The 20,950-nt window shown below is 39.2% G+C and overlaps 1 protein-coding gene across 1 annotated transcript in view; it reads right to left on the bottom strand.

Moving 5' to 3' along the window:
- The window catches only part of SLC10A6 (solute carrier family 10 member 6), a 29,525-nt gene extending 11,682 nt beyond the window's left edge, over positions 1-17,843 (bottom strand). Inside the window, exons 1-2 of the mRNA XM_077765142.1 lie at positions 17,233-17,843; positions 4,006-4,124 (exon numbers count right to left, since the gene is read on the bottom strand). Of these exons, the coding sequence (XP_077621268.1) occupies positions 4,006-4,124; positions 17,233-17,609 (496 nt within the window). The 5' untranslated portion in view covers positions 17,610-17,843. The remainder of the gene's footprint in view (positions 1-4,005; positions 4,125-17,232) is intronic.
- Between the last annotated feature and the right edge of the window lie 3,107 nt (positions 17,844-20,950).

Here is a 20,950-nt window from a genome sequence, read left to right as displayed (position 1 = left end):
AAGTCTGGAGCCTGTTTTGGATTCGGTGTTTCCCTCTCTCTTTCTGCTCCTCCCCTGCTTACACTCTGTCTGTCTGCCTGCCTCTCTCTCTCTCTCTCTTTCTCTCTCTCTCTCTCAAAAATAAAAAAACATTTAAAAAAGCATTTTTAAGCTGCATTTTATTTCTGCATCCACCTCCAAATATAAAGAAAGAAAAAATCTTTGGAAGACAGTCTTCGAAGGGTATATATTGCCACTGAATGCCACCATTCTTGTTCCATCATTTCTCTCTCAAAATTCCCCTGACAATCACATGGAATTTTAGAAACAACCAGAAATGTAAACATTAGAAAAGAGGCAGACTGCAAAATTCTTTGGTTACAATGCATGAGGTCACCTCTCTATGACCACAGCTCTTACTTCTCTGTGTGAAGCCAATAGGCCAATTGTTTCACAAAGTAAAGAATACCTATTGATGATATAAAAACAGCATCTGTCACACATACCAAAGAATTTCTCATATTCTGCAAATGTATCCAGGAAACCTAAAGTTAGGTAGGGAAAAAAACGCCTTTTCATGAACACAATTGAGTCAAGACATTAAAGGCAGGCTTAGGAGAGCAGAGACCTACTCGCCAGCAGCAGGATCCATACACTGACCTTCTCTCCAGTGCTGTTTTCCAAATCTGGCCACATGCCTGCAATACTGGCTCCAAAGTTATATGAGTTGCTCACAATATGTTGGGTTTTAATTGTTTGCAAGTGTCTTTTAGAATACATTATCAAAATAGAATATGTTAATTTACTGATCAGAATAAGTTATGTGAATAAAATCATGATTTCCTAAACTAGGATTTCACTCAAATTTTACAAATTCAATGGGCTCCAGCTGTCCTTGGAACATGGCTCTATTTGTGTTTTTCAGCTATGGGCCATGGTTTGTAAAGCCCTCCAAGTGATTACTTGAGACTCCAGATTAACACTAGAGTTTTAAGAATCATAATTCCTGCCTAATTCTCCAAAGATTCTGAGAAAATGAGAATAGCCATATCATTTCACCGTTTTCTTCTAAGCTTAGTAAGTCAACTGAGATCTTTAGAGAAAGGGCAAATTTTAGTGAAAAATGACAATCAGGAAAGCATATATGGAAGAGATATGGGTATGGTTGTGACATGTGGATATGCTCTCTAATAATTGATAGAAACCATTCAGGTTGGATCAATAAAGATGTCAAGATTCACGAGCCATATGAAAGGTAGAACTGTAGGGACTAAAGTCTCATTAGACCCACTGTGATCCAGTTAACAACCAATGGCTATAGTGAATTATATAAGGGGGTTTTTAATGAGCAAGTTCTCTTTCTTTATTTGCAAAAGTGAACTCTTGCAGGGTTAAGAGCTTGGCTTTGCAGTCAGATTCCCAAGTCAGAATTCCAGTTCTTTGCAGACCAGCTGCACATACTGGGTGAAGTTAATTAACCTCTATCAGCCTACAAATCTAGGACACAGAACTAGTAATAGAATCGATGCAGAAGTATTATTTCAAGAATTAGATGATTTATTTTATTTATTTATTTTTTATTTTATTTTTTTTAGAGAGAGAGAATGAGTGAAGAGAGGTCGAGGGAGAGAGAGAGAACCTTAAGCAGGCTCCACATTCAGCATGAAGCCAGGTGCAAGGCTCGATGTCACAACCCAGGAATCATGACCTGAGCTGAAATCAAGAGTTGGATGCTCAGGAACATGACAAGGCTGTCCACTCTCACCACTGTTTTTCAACATAGTGTTGGAAGTCCTAGCCTAAGCAATCAGACAATACAAAGAAATAAAAGGCATCCAAATCAGCAAGGAGGAAGTCAAACTTTTACTCTTCATAGGCGACATGGTACTCTATGTGGAAAACCCAAAAGACTCCATCAGAAAGCTACTATAACTGATACATGAATTCAGCAACACAGGATATAAAATCAATGTACAGAAATCAGTTGCATTCCTATACATCAATAATGAATCAGCAGAAAGAGAAATCAAGGAATCAATCCCATTAACAATTGCACCAAAAACCATAAATACCTAGGAATAAGCCTAACTAAAGAGGTGAAAAATCTATACACTGAAAACTATAGAAAGCTTATAAAAGAAACTGAAGAAGACACACACAAAAAAAGAAAAAACATTCCATACTCACGGACTGGAAGAAAAAATATTGTTAAAATATTGATACCACCCAAAGCAATCTCTATATTCAATGCAATCCCAATCAAAATAACACCATTCTTCACAGAGCTAGAACAAACAATACTAAAATTTGCATGGAACCAGAAAAGACCCCAAATAGCCAAAGCAATCCTGAAAAAGAAAAACCAAAGTTGGAGGCATCACAATTCCACACTTCAAGCTATATTACAAAGCTGTAATCATCAAGATAGTATGGTACTGGCACAAAAACAGACACTCAGAGCAACGGAACAGAATAAAGAACCCAGAAATGGACCCACAAGCGTATGGCCAACTCTTTGACAAAGCAAGAAAGAATAACCAATGGAAAAAAGACAGTCTCTTCAGCAAATGGTGTTGGGAAAACTGGACAGCGACATGCAGAAGAAAGAAACTGAACCATTTTCTTACACCATACACAAAAATAAACTCAAAATGGATGAAAGACCTAAATGTAAGACAGGAAGCCTTCAAAATCCTAGAGGAGAAAACAGGCAACATCTTTGACCTCAGGTGCAGCAACTTGTTACTTGACATGTCTCCAGGAGTAAGGGAAACAAAGCAAAAGTGAACCTTATTTGGACCTCATCAAGATAAAAACCTTCTGCAAAGCAAAGGAAACAATCAGCAAAACTGAAAGGCAACCAACAGAATGGGAGAAGATATTTGCAAGTGACATATCAGAAAAAAGGGTTAGTATTCAAAATCTATAAAGAACTTATTAAACTCAACACCAAAAACCCCAAATAATCCAGTGAAGAAATGGGCAGAAGACATGAATAGACATTTTTCCAAAGAAGACATCCAGATGGCTAAAAGACATGAAAAAATTTTCAACATCACTTGTCATCAGGGAAATACAAATCAAAACCACAATGAGATACCACCTCACACCTGTCAGAATGGGTAAAATGAACAACTCGGGCAACAACAGATGTTAGTGAGGATGCAGAGAAAGGGAAACCCTCTTGCACTGCTGGTGGGAATGCAATCTGGTGCAGCCACTCTGGAAAATAGTGTGGACATTCCTCAAAAAGTTAAAAATAGAACTACCCTACAACCCAACAATTGCACTACTAGGTATCTATCCGAAGAATGCAGGAGTGCTGCTCTGAAGGGGCACATGCACCCCAATGCTTATAGTAGTGCTACTGACAATAGCCAAAGTATGGCAAGAGCCCAAATGTCCACTGACTGATGCATGGATAAAGAAGATGTGGTATATGCATATGGTGGAATATTACTTGGTGATCAAAAAGAATGAAATCTTGCCATTTGCAACAATGTAGATAGAACTAGAGTGTTTTATGCTAACTGAAATAAGTCAATCAGAGAAAGACAAATATATGATTTCACTCATATGTGAAATTTAAGATACAAAACAGATGGACACAAGGGAAGGGAAGCAAAAAGAAAATAAAGACAGAGAGCAAGACAAATCATAAGAGACTCTTAAATACAGAGAACAAACTGAAGATTGCTGGAAGGGTGGCATCGGGTGAGGTGAAGGGCTAAAGGGGTGAGGGTCATTAAGGAGGACACTTGTTGGAATGAGAACTGAGTGCTGTAAGTGATGAATCACTGAATTTTATTCCTGAAATTATTATTGCCCTATATGTTATCTAATTTGCATTTAAGTTAAAAAAAAATTTTTTTAATTTTAGAGTTGGACACTCAACTGACTGAGCCACCCAGGCACCCCAGTAGTTTGTTTTAAAAGTCACATAAAGGAGATACCTAATGAACAGTGGCTATTATTATTACCATCAGCATTACTATTACTGTTCCATTTCACAAGCCCAGTACAGACCTATATTCTGATATGGAATGGTGAGATTCTGCTCAAGATTCCAGGACAAGGTGTAGAGATACAGGCAGAGCGGCATCATTCCCAGGGCAGCCACAGTGGAACAGGTCGTCATAGAGATGCTGAAAGTGAAATTAATATGATACGTAAGAGGAAGAGTTTGAAATGATGAAGTGCTAATCACAAGCAACTCCCAGGACATACCTTAGAGATCACATGGGGTGAGTTGCTTGAAGCCCACTCCTATCTTATTATTCAACAAATGATGGCTGCATTTGTGGTCTAGAAAAGCATTTCCAGCAGTATTTGATGTTCATCAATTAACTCCTATTTACCTGAGAATCTACTTGTTCTAAGTATTCTGCTAGGTCCTAAAGGGTTTTTTCCTTATAGAGTTTTTTCTATTAAGATATAATTCATAGACCATAAAATCCATTATTTTAAAGTGTTTTTAATATATTCACAAGATTATGCAAAAATATTTATTTCTATAATTTTTTAATCACCCCAAAAAGGACCCCCACCCGGCTAGCTGTCACTCCTCATTCTCTTCTCCTAGCCACTGATAACCAGTAATCCACTTTCTGTCTTTATAGGATTTCCCATTCTGGATATTTCATATGAATACAATCATACAACATGTGGCCTTTTTCATGTATCTGGCTTCTTTGACTTAGCATAATTTTTTGAGCTTCATCCATATTTTAACACATATCAGTACATCATTTCCTTTTTATGATCAAATCATATTCCATTGCATGGATAGACCACATTATTTCAACCCTTCCGTTAATTGATAGACATTTGAGATGTTCCTTCTTTATGGCTATTATAAATATTGCAGCTATGAATATTTGTGCATGATGTTTTGTGAATATATATGAATTCAATTCTCTCAGGTATATACTAGGAGAAGAATTGCTCAATCACAGCTTAATTTTTTGAGGAAAGGCCATTTCCAAAGCAGCTGCACCATGTTATACTCCTGTCATCAGTATATGAAGGTGTTACATATACATTAAAATTTTTGCACAAATATTCATGCAGAATATTGGTGTATAGTTTCTGTTCCTATAGTGTCTTTGTCTAATTTTGCTACCAGGAGATGGGAATAAGGCAAGTTTGCCACAAGGATAAGTGTTTGCCCAGTGTGAAGTGTTATAAATATGTGTCAGAAGAAGTTATCCAAATACCACATGTGCTAAGTTTCCCACTGGACAGAGAAGGGACCCCCACAGTACAGATCCTCAGGGCAAGCTAGACAGAGCCAGAGAAGTTACAAAACCATAGCAAGAAAGAATTGATGTGGGATGCTAGACTAAATTAAAAGCTCTCTTTGGGGTGCCGGGGAGGCTCAGTCAGCTGAGCATACAACTCTTGATTTTGGCTCAGGCCATGATCCCAAGGTCATGGAATCGAGTTCCGCATCGGGCTCCGTGATGAGCCTGGAGCCTGCTTCGGATTTTCTCTCTCTCCCTGTCTCCCTCTGCCCTTCTCCCCTGCTTACACACTCTCTATCTCTCTCTCAAAAAAAATTCTCTTTGAATTCTAATATTGTATAATCCCATGATTAGAAATAGTAATTGAAGTAGAGTGATAAATTACAACAGATAGTAAGATTTCTAGACTTTTAATGGTGGTGTGATTGACGGTGGTCACTTAGCATCAATCTGAGGGATGACAATAAGACATCCACCAGAAAGATCCTGAGTAGGCAAAGGAAAACTCAGGACCACAGCTGCTGTCATCACTAGACACACAAATCTGGCCATCTTGGGAAGAGAAATGTAGGTACAGAAGCTGAATGAACCAAATCCAAAGAGCCTGATAATAGCCAAGCCATGCAACTTCACCAGGAAAACAAATGTGAATGATGAGAACAGAGTTTTGGTCCTTGTTGAACAAAGCTAAGATGATTTCTGATGGACAATTGGGTTTGTTTATCTCTGTCATTATTGAGATTGTCTCCAAGTGAAAAAGATAACAAAGTTAGTGCTGTAGGTCTGGAGGAATGGCAAGTATATCATATCTAGAGTAAAAACCCTTCAGTTTAGAACCTTTCGATATTCTGGATCTTGATTACTGTACTTTTATTGCATCTTATGAAATGTTATTGCTTCATAAATTTATATGTTGTTTCCATTTTTTCTGAATAATAAAGCCTTGTTTTCTAAGTCTCTACATTTCTTAATTGGAGAACAGGACTTAGTCACATCAAAATGCATAGCTTCAGTGCAAGGAGTAAAGCATGCATAATGAGGGACCAGGGGCATGGGGAGCAGAGCTGTGGAAAGCCCTCTCCTGCTTTGGACCAGGGCCAGAGAGGAGCCACCGTGCATTTAGAGAAAGACACAGAAGCGGGTGGAGAGCTAGGAGATGATGTTCGCTGAAAGCTGAGAAGAGAGAGCCTTCAAATGCAGGCTAAATGCCAATAATAGATCAAAAAGGATGAGAACCCAATAAGTCCATTTAGGACCATCCAAGCCTCTCCAGTGTTTTGTGCCTCCACCCCAGAAGCATCCTATCCTCCACTCACCTCCACCCCCGCTCCTAAACTCAAGCTGCCTTTTGTTCCCGTCTGGGTGACAGAACCAGTGAAAAAATGAACCAGTAAAATTAAAGGAAATAGGTAAATGGAAATGAGAGATCCTTCAGGCCAACAAAATATTTTCTAATTGCTAGGGGAAATTACATAATCTTTCTAAACATGTACAAACTGCTTCTAGACACTGTTAATGCTGCTCTATTCAATGACGTGAGGCAAATGGAGCAGCACATAACACAACTCATGGGGAAAACAAGAGTTTGTCTACCTCAAATCCAGGTCCAGTCTGGAAACTTTTTAACATTCATTGAGTTCTCACAGCAGACTGCCCTGCACATAGTATAAGTCCAATCTGTGTCTGTGGCCCAAATGGCCAAGAGACCAGGAGGGAACCACCTCCCAGTCCACCAAGGAGAGGAAGGAGACCTCTGTAGGGCTAAGGTCTTCTGCAGGGATAACAAGGGGCCTCCTACACTTCATCAGGCCTGCAAGTCACCATCGTTCTTCCTCTGAATGCACATCACCGATGTTTCCATCTAATTACCTTGCCTACAAACCATCTATGATTATTTTGACATTTTCTACCAGAAAGTTTATACTCTTGGCAAAGCGCTAACAACTTTATTTCAATGATATTAAAAATACTCCTCTGCACTCCCATTCATCGCTGATGAACATGCAAAATAAGATACCTTAACAGTCTAGAGCAAAATTATACATGGGCTTACCCTTTAACCCAACAATGCTATAGGTTATGGGAATCTATCCCTAGAATACACTGTCAAAATTATGAAAAGACATGTCTCTAAGATTATTAGATATATATTCAATATAGCTTTCTGTCTGGCAGCCTCTGGTAGTAGTGTTCCAGGAGACTATAAGTAGAAACTGTAAAGTCCCTTGAAGCTTCAGTTTGGAAGCTATAGAGCATCACTTCTGTGTCATTGTACTGGTCAAAGTGAGTCACCAGACCGGCCCAGATTCAAGGGATGGGGAATAGGTGCCCCTGTCTGGATGGGGGGGCCAGTCTTATCACATTGCAAAGAAAAGCACATACCAGAATGGAAGGAACCTGTGGCCATATTTTGTGATCTATCAAAGACAAATCCTAAAATATTTTCAGTCAAAATAATACCTGAAGTTTGACTCAAAAGAAACCCACTAGGTAAATGAGGGTAGAAATGTAATGACATGGATCATATGTTAATAATTGCTGAAGCTGGGTGAAGTGTACCAGAGGGCTCACTATTCTTTCCACTTTTATAGATATTTGAAATTTCCCACAATAAAAAGATAAACAAATATCCCTTCCATCTTTGTGGGAGACTGTAGAGCACTGCTATTGATCTGGCAATTCAGGGGGGGGTTTTCTATCCTATTTTACTGTGAGGGGATTGGTTGTAAATCTAGTATAATGCATACACTGGCATGAGGGTATCTACAGTGTCTTCTGCCCAACTCTGGCTTCCCTTGGGCTTTTCCTTCCTCAGTGCTGCTGTGTACCTCTCTGCACTTAGAATATCCATCCTTGAGGAACGGCTCCCATTGCCCTGTAGACATTTTTATTTGCATTACCTCAAATACTGTACCCTACACAAGTGCTTGTTTACCTATAGAGGTATGGTAGACTGCTCAACTGTGAGCTGCTTAAGGGCAAAGACTATATTGACCTCCCCCTCCCTAGGACCTGGCAGTATCATGCTATGGCACATTGGAGGAGTTCATTAAACACCGAATAAATGTATGGATCAAAGAATGAACTGAAGTGGCAATATGCTGGTGCCAGGACAATGTTCTCTCAACCTTCCTCATATGTCACATATCTGCGAGTGAACCTTGCAAGTCCCTGATCCCTTTACACTGAATTGCACTGGTAAACATCCCAACTGTAATCCAGAGGAACAGAGATGTTCTATTTAAAAAAATCACTAAAAATCATGCTTTTCCAAGTGTAAATGTGAAAAACATTTTGAGGAGCAAATATTTAGTTGATTGGAGCCCTTTTCAGAAATCCAGTAATTCACAAGTGATTGTATATTTCTCTTCTCCTTAGTTCTTTTAATCTTCTATTTTCTTTTTGGTTTTCTAAGTTTTTCTTTTATGCAGTCCTATTTTATTGTTGCTTATTCAATGAATAGAGGCTTTTTATTATTATTTTTTTTTCTTTTTAAAGCAATCACACAATACACCTTACTCTGTAGCTTGGTTGCTTTTCTTTTTCTCCACTTAATCATAAGTAGCACTTCATTAGGGCGCCTGGGTGGCTCAGTGGTTAAGTGTCCAACTTCGGCTCAAGTCATGATCTCCTGTTTCTTGGGTTCGAGTCCCGCATCAGGTTCTGTGCTGACAGCTAGCTCAGAGCCTGGAGCCTGCTTCAGATCCTGTATCTCCCTCTCTCTCTGACCCTCCCCTGTTCATGTTGTGTGTGTCTCTCTCAGAAATAAATAAAAACATTTAAAAAAATTAAAAAACAAAAACAAAAAAAACCCATAAGTAGCCCTTCAGGACAATACATGCAGCTTAAACTCATTTGCTTAAAGAATGCAGAGTATACCATGATCTAAATATGCCATAATTTCAATTGCTTCATTAATGATGAATAAATTACTTTGAGCATTTTTCCATTATAAACAAAGTGATGATAAACATTCTTGTATGTATTTCCCTTGAAATAATTCTTTTATTTCTGTAGATTCCTCAAAGTGGAATTGCTGTATCAAAGTTTTGTTTTTATTTTTAATAGATACTGCCATTTTATTTTCCAAAAAGACTGTTACATTTCACAACCTTGCCCACACTGAATATGATCAATCCCTTTTCATTCTCATGAGAACATTGAAAACTGCCTCTCACATTACATAGCCGACTTTCTATGCGCTTGTGCTTTCTGTCATAGTTCCTGACCCCTTGGATGTCCTAAGCAGCCTTGCTTCTCTGACTTTTTCTTCTTTACTTGTAGGAGCTCCTTTAAAATTAGAGTACGTATCATCATATGTAGTACAAATAGCTTCAGTGAGCTTATTGCATGCATTTGAGCGCACTGATGGCATTTGCCATAATAAATAATCAACACTGAGATACTCATGTGTGTCCATTTTTTTAATGGCTTCTGAGTTTCTGATCTTGTTAAAACTTTCCTCCTCTTCTAAAACTATTTGAACATTGCCCCTACTTTTTCTTCTCTATAGGTTGATATTTTGTATTTATATTTTTAGCTCATTTAACGTTTAAGAATTTTTTAATGTTTTATTTATTTTTGAGAGAGAGATAGAGACAGCATGAGCAGGGGAGGGTCAAAGAGAGAGGGAGATACAGGATCTGAAGCAGGCTCCACATTCTGAGCTAGCTGTCAGCACAGAGCCCGAAACAGGGCTCGAACCCACTAACCATGAGATCATGACCTGAGCTGAAGTCAGATGCTCAACCGACTGAGCCTCCCAGGCGCCCCATAAAGTTTAAATTTTATATGGTGGATGATCAGAGACTAATCTATTGTCTTCTATATTGAGGGGCAAGTATGTTAATATTATTCACAAAATAAACAATTTTCCATTAAATTGAGGTGCCAACTTCATTATGTGTTACATGTCAAAATGTACTCAAAATGTTTTTCCTAAGCAAATACCAGACTTTTCAATATGGTGTTTCCATAGTGTGTTCTCACATGTGATAGAACAAATACTTCCACATAAATTTTTCTTTTTAAACTTTTCATAGCAGTTCTTGCATATATTTTATTCTTTATGAAGTTTAAAATTATTTTATCCTGGGCACCTGGGTGGCTCAGTCAGTTAAGCTTCTGACTTCAGCTCAGGTCATGATCTCACGGTTTTTGAGTTCGAGCCCCATATCGGGCTCTCTGCTGTCAGCACAGAGGCCACTCCAGATCCCCTGCCCACCCCCACACTGCCCTCCCCTGCTGTTCTCTCTCTCCCTCTAAAATAAATAAACATTTTTTAAATCTTTAAAAAAATAATTTTATCCTATTAAGAATGTTTATTTTGAGGTGCTTGGGTGGCTCAGTTGGTTAAGAGTCTAACTCTTAAATTCTGCTCAGGTCGCAATATCATGGTTCCTGGGTTCGGGCTCCCCATCTGGCTCTCTGCTCTCAGCACAGAGCTTGCTTCTGATCCTCTGTCCCCCTTTCTCTCTGCCCCTCCCCCACTGGTTCTCTCTCTCTCTCTCTCTCTCTCTCTCTCTCTCTCACACACACACACACACACACACACACAACTTTAAAAAAAAAAAAAAGAATGTTTACTTTGAGCAAAGATTTCTTCCTAACTAGAGAAATGCAGTTTGCCACAGTTCTCAAACCCCCTATCCACGAAGAAGTTGTTTGGGAAGCTTCCAAACTCTTAGCCTATGATAATGCTACATTCCTTGGCTCTTCATGTTACTAGGAGAAATTCCATATTACGTCACTTTAAACTTGAACTTCTGGAGAAGTTGCACGGCATGTTTCCACTGAGTTGCTTTGGCACGAACAGCAGAAAAGTCAGATTCATGACTGGGAAGCAAATGTGAGATTTCTAGCAGACTGATTCCATATCCTTGATTACATAGGTTTCTGCTTCCATCCTTTGTACGACTGTTCAATCCCACAGTGCTCTGCCCATTGTTAGAAACACCCACAGAACTGTAAACAGTGAACATGTCTGAGTGCAGTGGAAAGTCACACCTTTTGTTTTATTGCCATGAAATTCCAGTGTAGCATAAATGAAAGATACAGCTAACTAGGTCTCTTGGCCATTCGCATATAGGAAAATTGTTGGCAAATCTGACTTCAATAAAACAAGATTCCACTTGCACTGAGAAGAATGGCATTACCATCCCCAAACTATTACAGAAAATAATGAGACAGCTTCAGCAAGTCTGGACAAACAGGTAAATCCTGCACCTCCCTTAAAACAAGGAGATTATATATATGCATCATATTAAAGTGCAATGTCTGTAAGTATACCATTTTGCCATTGGGCTTAAATTATTCAAATGCTGTTTTAGTATCAAACTAATTTTATTAGGAATTCTGACACTCAAAACCATGACAGCACACACTTGCTTTTCCATTAGAAAAAAATTAAAAACCATCTGGCTAAGCAGATGGACATGGAGTACACTATCATTATCAGGTCAATGGAGCCGGCCCTAGAAAAGAGTTGAAGGCCAGGTTTTCCATCCTCAGATATGTATGTTATTCCTGTCTTCTGCCTCTCAATGATAATAACTAGCACTTATTGAGTACTACCTGCTAAGTATTATACCTCATACTTTTAGATATATTTCCTCTTTTCAGCTATACAGTAACCATATATGTAGGTAATGTTTCCATTTTATAGGCAAGGAAACTAAGGTACAGAGAGTTACCGAAACTTGCATGAAGTCACACAGATTCAATCTAAGTTCTGTCTCTTAAGATGATCTTCAGCTCTCCACCAGGCCATGTCAGATTGACCTGAAGAATCTGAAGTTCTATTTCCTAGATGTCTGCTAAAGTACCAAGAGCTACTTTAAAGGTCAAAGATCAAGACTAGCCACTGAAGTCCTCAGCCTCTATCCACCACCCATGGTCAGAACCCTTTCTCTGCAGTTCACAACACAACTACATCCTCAGGGAAGAATGGACCTTGTGTATCAAAAGTTGTCAAACTAAAGACAGTGGGAGCTGTCTTAAGTTGCACGAATAAACTGATGGCGTTTCAAGCGGAGTTTTTATAACACATGCAGGCAATTAGAAACTTTCCTTCAGTCATTCACTCAATGTTTGCGGAGCACCTACCACCATCAGGCTGGCACTGAGTATGCAAAGCTGAACAAGCCCTGGAGGAGATTAGAGACTTAGTGGGTGAGGCGGATTAGTAGCTGAGCTCTTATAATGCCCTGCTACAACAGATGATAAGAATTACATACTTGGTGCTATGGGGACAGAGAGGGGAGCCATCTCTGTCAAATAGTTTCAGGAGAAACATTAAAAACTGGGGTGGGGAGAGGGGGACACAGAGACTTTATAACTTGCTTATCTTTTTCTGTTGTACAAAATATTTAAAACTTAAAAAGACCTCAGATCCACTTCTGGTTTATACACAAAAGAATTGAAAGCAGGGACTGTAATGGATTTGCACATTGGTGTTCATAGTAGCATTATTCACAAAAGGCAAAATATGGAAATGATGGACGTGTTCCATCAACAGATGAACAAATAACTACCTGTGCCATATGCATACAATATGCAGCCTTAAAAAAGAGAGGACATTCTGACACAGGATACAACATGGATGCACTCTGAAGACATTATTCTAAGCACAGTAGCCCAGATACAGAAAGACAAATGTTTTATGACTTCACTTATATGAGATACTTAGTCAATTCATAGAGACAGAAAGTAGAATGGTGGTTGACTGGTCCGAAGGGAAAGGAGGGGGTTATTGTTTAATGGGTACAGAGTTTCAACTTAGGAAGATAAAAAAGATACAGGGATGGATGTTAGTGATTGTACAACAGTGTCAATGTACTGATGGGACTGAACTGCACACTTAAAAGTGATTAAAAGGGTAGATTTTATGTAATGTATATTTTTTTAAAGGACTTCAGAGAGTCTAACCCATTGATTTTACAAAAGGGGAAACTGAGGTCCAGGGAGGTAAATTGCTCACAGTCACACAGCTCCTTGGGCAGAGACTAAAACACAGACCCTTGACAATTCAGTGCTCTTTTATCTGCCTCATATAATAACTCATACAGATTTTGTGCCAGGTGAGATTCTAAATACTTTATATGTATTAATTCATTCAGCCTTCACAACAACTCAAGGTAGATTATGCTCTCCCCTATTTTAGAAGTGAGGAAACTAAAGCATAAAGAGCTTATATAATCTGCCAAGATGACCCAGTTAGTAAGTGACAGTTCTACTTCCTGGCTCCAGAGTATACTTTACTCTTTATATATATATATAGTATACTTTATACTCTGTAATGCTAGGTCTTGGTTTTCATGTCCTACCCTCAAAGGCAAGAATCCTCTCCATCTTTAGTACAGCTGGTTGCAAATATGTCCCCAATTTTTCACCCCATTCTTAGCCATGCCCTCTGCAATGTGACTTTGAAGCTCATCCTTCAAGAGGTAAAATCTACTTCTCCATTCCTTGAATCTGGAAATAGCCAATGGGATGTGGTGGAAGTAATGATGAACTGGTTTCCAGCCCAGACATGAAGAGATCTTGTATGCTTTCTCTTTTTCAGAGCCTTGCCTCTGACAGATAACTGGGTCTAGGCTAGCCTGCTGGAGATGGGAGACCATGTGGAAGAGAGCCTAGATGTCCCAGATGAGGCCATCCAAGACCAATCTACATTTATCTAGTCCCCAGCCACATAAAAGAATCCAGCCAAGGTTTGCTGAGCTCAGTTAAGGAATGCCAGCCAGTTGCTTTCTAGAACAATTATAATGAAGGATAATATTATGAGTAGAAAGGACAGAACTGGCATTTCAGGCTGTGTAAACAACAAGGCAAAGGAAAGGTGGGAAAGTGCAGGTATATTCAGAGAACAGTGAGTAGTCCATTTCGACTATAGACCAGTTGTGCTTATTGGGAAATAAACCCAGAGAAGTAGGCTAGACCTGGCTTAGTTGCTACCCAAGTTACTATGTGCTGAGAAGCCTTTAAATGCCTAACATGTTCATTTTCCCTTTACAATACCATTGGGAAATGTTATGATTTCCAGTTATAGGAAAGAGGTCCCAAGTCAGGATTTAAATATAAATAGTCTGACCCCGGAGCCAGCCTCATCCACTTACTACAAAACCATGGTGGAGAGAATACTGTGAAGATACTTCAATTGGCCAAGAAAGTATGAGGGCCTGCCCTGAGGAAATGGCCATGGAGATAAATAGAAACACTGGCTGTGAGTGATAAGCAAGAAGATGGGCTATAGGTCTAGACATCGGATTGAGTGAATGAGGTGAAGAATGAAAAGAGCCACAGGGGACTGCTTAGATGCTGATCCCAGATGACTGGGACAGTGATCAGTATTATCCTCAGGCACACAGAATGCAGAAACTGCCTCATACATGTTGATTCTGAAATGCCCTGCTTGGGGTGAACACATGAGAAATACAGGTAGATTGAATGAAGCACAGAATTAAGGCATGAGAAATATGTGAGATCTGCAGAGAGCTAAACCTCAATTTCCTCATTCGTGAAGTGAAGCTATTGTTCTAAATTCTTCATGAATTTTACCCAGCATGAAAACAGAATTCCTATCAAGCACTATCTGCTTTATTTTTTATTTGTTGGCTTAGAAGTTATATTTGTTGGTAATCAAGTAGGAAGAAATGTAATGAACTTGGGTCTTATTTCACTCAATAATACTGAATTTTCTCCTATTTGCAATTTTTATTGAGACTTAAGATTTTATTCTCATGTCTATAAGCTTTGGAAAATGTAATATTTAGTCACCATTCTAAAATTTTATTTCTTACAGGTTTGTATTTTGTTTGTTTTGCTTTGTTTGTGAGACTCAAAATCAGAATTTAAAAAAGTTAATAATCATTGCACTACCTGGCATCCTGAATGTATATTTCCTCATTAAAATATAGTCATGTGGGGAAGAGGTAATTTTAACCCCATTTTCCAAATGAGAGATGAGGTTTATAGTTTAACTAATTTGACTAACGTGAAAAGCTAATTAGGGATAGCGTTGGCAAAGGGAAGCAAAATGAATTTTATCTTTTATAGACTTCCTATTCATTGGTGCTTTTATTATAATGTTGGCTAAGAAAAGATGAAGTTAATAAATGTTCTCTTTCCCACAGCAGAAGTGTTTGAGAACACTGGTTTAAGATTTATGCTCCTACTCAGAACAGAAGACCAAGCTGTGTTAATAAATTCATGGAAGAATGTGCTTAAATGGCAGACTGATGAGAAACAGATGTGACTTCAAATCTGCCTTCTATGCTAGGCTGCAGCATTTTGCAACCTTCTCAACCAATATGAGTCACAATTTTCTCAGCTGTAACATTCAGAAAAATAAAAGGTCATTTACAAGGCTATTACCGGAACCAAGAAAGAAGAGAAAGAGTACATGAAAGCATCTACTTCATGTCCGACAACACATTCAATAAGTAACATTTCCTTTTTCTTTCCAAAAGCATTTAGGTCCTGCATTTGTTGCTGATAGGTGGACTCTGTGGAAAGAATATTTATAATCTTCCAATTATTATGTTAATGATCAAGTTTATTGAATTTGAGATCACAATGCATATTAATGCTTTGTTTTGAATTTGTGACTCTTTGCAAATCCCTGGTAAGTGGGTAACTAAAAACATTGCCATATGAAAATTAATTCCTCTGCATGGCATCAGCCCATTAACATTTATAGGTGAAATATGTTCATGTGTGAAGCATTTAGCACATGCAAGGAACTGGAAACCCAGACCTGCAGCTGATTCACTAAAGTGCACTCCCAGCACCGTCAGCACCTCTGATTCGTTCCGTGCATCGCCTAATAAATCTCAACTAAATGACACACACATTGAACAAAGACTTATATTTGTAAGTCATTCTTCCCCTGGGCAGGAGGTGAAACAGTTTGTTCATAAGTAAGCGAAGAATCTAGAAACACCACTGCTTTTTTGCTTTTACCTTTCTGATTGTGACTTCTCTATTCTTTCTTCAAATGCTCTTTTTTCAGCACCAAAACATGTGCTCACAAAGATATGTGATTAGTTCATCCTCATTAAAGTGTAAATCAGTGATAAAGTCTAATGTCTCCTGGGGGCATTTATTTACACCATAATTGGAAATAAGGTCCCTGACTTACATGAAAGGAATTAGATTCTAGTGATGAATTTAGTCTGTAAAGCAACAAGAAAGAACATTTTTAGGGACACTTGGGTGGCTCAGTTGGTTAAGCATCCGACTCTTGATTTCAGCTCAGGTCATGATCTCACAGCCATGGGATCAAGCCTCACATAAGGCTCCATGCTGAGCATGCACCCTGCTTGGGATTCTCTCTCTCTCTCTGAACCTCCCCCACTCAAGCACATAAGCACACACTCTCTCTCTCAAAATAAATAGATAAACATTTTTTAAAAGATAACATTTTTAGTCATAAAACTCTGTATGTTGCTCTCCAAGTCAATTCAATAGGCCACCACCAGCCCTTAAAACAGCATATGTCTATCACATACCCCTAAAGCTCCTTTATCCAGTCCCCCCAAAGATTTGTTTCATAAAGTAGACTCAAATGTAACACTTGATGAGAGCTTCGAGGGTCTCATTCTAGTTCTGCCACCACTACTACCACCGCCACACCAGCTACCAAACAAACCCATCGTTGGCTTCCTGCGATTCTCAGCCTACATCTTGGAAGACTGTGAGCCAGGACTGCCAAAGCCACTGGTGTGGCTGGGAATGAGTTCATGCCCAGGAAGGGCCATAGTGTGAGGCAGAGACCTGCCTCCAGTATGACATATGAACCAAACCCCACCATTCAGAGAAGCAGTTGCCAGTAAAACAGAAGACAGTCACAGCAAAGTACATTTTAAGCTCAGAAAGGAAAGTCCTTGCAGGACTGAGCTCCATAAAATGCTGCCCAGTGGAATCTCTACCTAATGATTGGCAGGGTTTTGACCACGACAGTTTCAGCACTGTCAGGGGGAAACTTCTCGGTTTCCCTAGCGTAACTTACCTGAGATCCATATCACCATCGACCCAGAAGGTGAAAATATTCGAGATGGTTCCGCCTGGGCAGCATCCCATGACAAGAACAGCAATGGCTTGGGCTGGCTTCAGAGAGAAGCTGATGGCCAGGAGATAGGCTGTGAGAGGCATGAGGCCAAACTGGCAGAGCAGTCCTACAGCAATGCCCCAGGGTCTCCTGATGTGCGACCATAGCTTCCGGAACTCCACAGAGCATCCCAAGGAGAACATGAGCAGGCCCATCATCACGGCTGACACCACTGTAAAAACAAGTTCCAGGTTCCCATGTACCTCTGGTCCCACGGGCAACTCTTCCTCCGAAGTGTTAGCAGAGCAGGCTGAGCTGCGGGAACAGTTTGCTCTCATCTCTTCATCTCCTTAAGACAGCATGACAAATGAAAACTGCCCCAATGGCTGGGCAGGTCTATTCTTCCACGTTTTGTAATAACACAACCAAGTCACACGTAGAGAGTCATTCCAATAACTATTGGCCAGCCAGGTGATTCATCCTAATCTGATCAATGTATTCATGAGTGGCTTATAAAAGTAATTATCATGGGCATGAAACATATAATAAACTGTGGTAAGTAAGGCTTTCCACTTCTGCTCTTACTCACTACTGAATATTCAAGTGAAATGAGACAAGCAAATTTATTGTCAAGTGGAGTGACTGGGCTGTGTCGTCAGCATCACGCTATGTTCCAGGAAAATAGGTTGAATGCCAAGACATAATTTCTCCAAATTCAATGGGATTTCAAAGAACCAAGATGCAATGTTTCGCAGAGGGGAAATCTAACTGGAAAGAACAAAGGCACTAAGCCAAAGCCATTCCTCATAACATTAGCAAGAAATTCTGTTGAAAATATTAAAGCTAAAGGTCAGTTATGGAAATGTCGAGAGGGACTAAGGATAATTTCAGAAGTGCTTCAGAATTACTTTCAGTTTCTCTTCTTTCTATTTCTACTAGAATTTGCCTCTAAAGACAATAATTAAACACCTGTAAGAATAATATGGTACTAAGCACCTGATTCACTTCATCAAACGTGGAAATTCATTTCTGTACCCAAAATAATTCAAAGAAGTTGTCACTTTCCTCTGGAGAACAGAGTCAGCTTTGAGATACCACACCCCTAGCCCTCGTGGTGAGGTCCAGGAATTCTGCAAAAGAATGTAGTTAAGAGTTTGTCATAAAAGCTGGAGACAAAGTCTGAAGCTAGTTTCTGACCGCAATGGCCCAGGGGCCCTTCTGTGTTTCTTAACCACACAGATGCACATTTCATTGGCAAAACCAGACAAGGAAAATATGGTTCCACGAAACTAAATCTACAAAAGAGCAGATGCCACACCCTTTCTCACAGAAAGCAGAAAGTTTATTTATGGGGCAAAGGTTGGCAACAAGGCACACTCTATAAAACACCTTTACTTCCCTTAAGAGGGATACTAGCTATACATTGTTTATTTTTGGACTAGCAAAGTATTTTCCATGACAAAATACTCTAAGCCTGTTTACTATATAAAAATACAAGTTCAATACAAATGTAAAAATAAAATCTAACTATTTGAAGTAAGTATAAACTGGTTTATGCAAAGATGCTCTAACAGCAGCTTGAAGGTAAAACCTTGCTGGAGGCCATCAGAAGTCAGCACGAGAACCTGCTGCCACCAACTCTTGATTTCTGCCCAAGAAGAAGCCCACATTTACACCAAGCTTCATAAGCCTGTCAGAAGACAACTCAGAACCATCTGTGCTATACTGATGCAGAGCTAAGCAGAGAAATGGACACTTAGGAATTGGATTACATCTCTGGGAAGCAGAGATGCAGTCAAGCTGAAGAAGATTTCCCTGGAACACAATGATGGTAAGCAATGAAAGTAGTTGATAGCATGATCATTCTGGAAAGACTGACAATCAGTCAAACATAGCTCAGGGATAAAACACCACAATTTGGCATAAAGATGGAGAAACAAACCAACTAATCCCTAATCTCTAAATTATCTCATATGCTCACAAGCTTAAAATGCATCTGAATGTGTGCAAAATATATGCATCTTAATTTTGAGATCCTGTTGTACAAATCACAGGAAATATTTCATGCATTTCTATTCTCTGCAGATAGAATTAGAGGTGAAAGATGTTCTTCAGGAAAACCAACTGAAAAGCCCAGCCTCTTCTGTCTGGGAATGTAAAGACTAAAGGGGAAGTGCCAAAAAGAAAGGTAATTAAACATGGCTGAGGAACTGTTTACTGAACTCTGAAAATGGTTGGCTCAGTTGGTAGAGCATGTAACTTTTGATCTTGGGGTTGTGAGTTCAAACCCCATGTTGGGCAGTAGAGCTTTAGGGTTTTTTTTTTTTTAATGTTTCTTTATTCTTGAGAGAGAGAGAGAGACAGACAGAATGTGAGTGAGGGAATGGCAGAGACAGAGGGAGACACAAAATCTGAAGCAGGCTCCAGGCTCTGAGCTTTAGCACAGAGCCCGATACAGGGCTCCAACTCACGAGCTATAAGATCATGACCTGAGCTGAAGTCGGATGCTTAAATGACTGGGCAACCCAAGCACCCCTAGAGCTTATTGTTTTAAAAGGGGGGAAAAATCCTATAGGTTCCAAGAGTTTAGGTAAACTTATGTGATATATCCAAAACAAAAGGAAATTACCTTTTTAATTCAAATTATTTATTACCAACTTAATCCAAATTAAATATTTAATCCAAAATTAAAAGGAAACTGGCAGCATGAAAATACACTATTATATGACATAAGGTAAAAAACCTAATTCTATATATTTTTTAAAAAAGCAAATCTCAAAAATAAAAATGCTATCACCTTGCAGAAAAAAAACAGCTGAGTATTTGAAGAGAAAATTCACAAAATACTCAACAACCATAAAAATCAATATCACAATAATTTTTAAGTACATTAAAATAAGATACTATGTGTTGACTACCACTAAGGAAACAATTTTAAGATGAATGTCCCTTGTTGATAAGAATTGAGTGGAAGTATATTCTCCTATACTGCAAGTAGGATTGAAAATTCATATAACCTCTGAGGAAAAAGTCTGGCACTATGTACTAAATAACCTTTGTCTCTGTAAGTTTAAAAAGCTATCTTAATAAATAAGCTGTGGTGTTTCTGGGTGGCTCAGTCGTTGAGCATCTGACTCTTGATTTCAGCTCAAGTCATGATTCCTGGGGTCACAGGATTAAGCCCTGCTTCAGGTTCTGTGCTGAGCATGGAGCCTGCTTAGGATTTTCTCTCTCTCTCTCTCTCTCTCTCNGGCCCCTGGGTGGCTCAGTTGGTTAAGCATCCAACTCTTGATTTTGGCTCAGGTCATGATCTCATGGGTAATGAGTTCGAGCCCCACATCGGGCTCTGCACTGACTTCACAGAGCATGCTTGGGATTCTCTCTCTCCCTGTCAATCTCTGCCCCTTCCCCACACTCTAAATTAATTNACAGGAGCGACTGGGTGACTCAGTTAGTTGGACATCCAACTCTTGGTTTCGGCTCAGGTCATGACCTCACAGTATGTGGGATCAAGCCTTGTACTGGGCTCTGTGCTAGCAGTGTGGATCTGCTTGGGATTCTCTCTCTCCCTCTGTCTTTGCTACCCACCCCCCCCACCAGCTTGCACTCTCTATCTCTCAATATAAATAAATAAAAATAAAATAATAAATAACTTATCTTAAAAGATAAAAATAAATAA

Source organism: Crocuta crocuta, unplaced genomic scaffold, assembly GCF_008692635.1.
Source record: "Crocuta crocuta isolate KB4526 unplaced genomic scaffold, BGI_CrCroc_1.0 scaffold134, whole genome shotgun sequence".
Taxonomy (NCBI): domain Eukaryota; kingdom Metazoa; phylum Chordata; class Mammalia; order Carnivora; family Hyaenidae; genus Crocuta; species Crocuta crocuta.
This window is presented reverse-complemented; position numbering and strand designations above follow the sequence as displayed.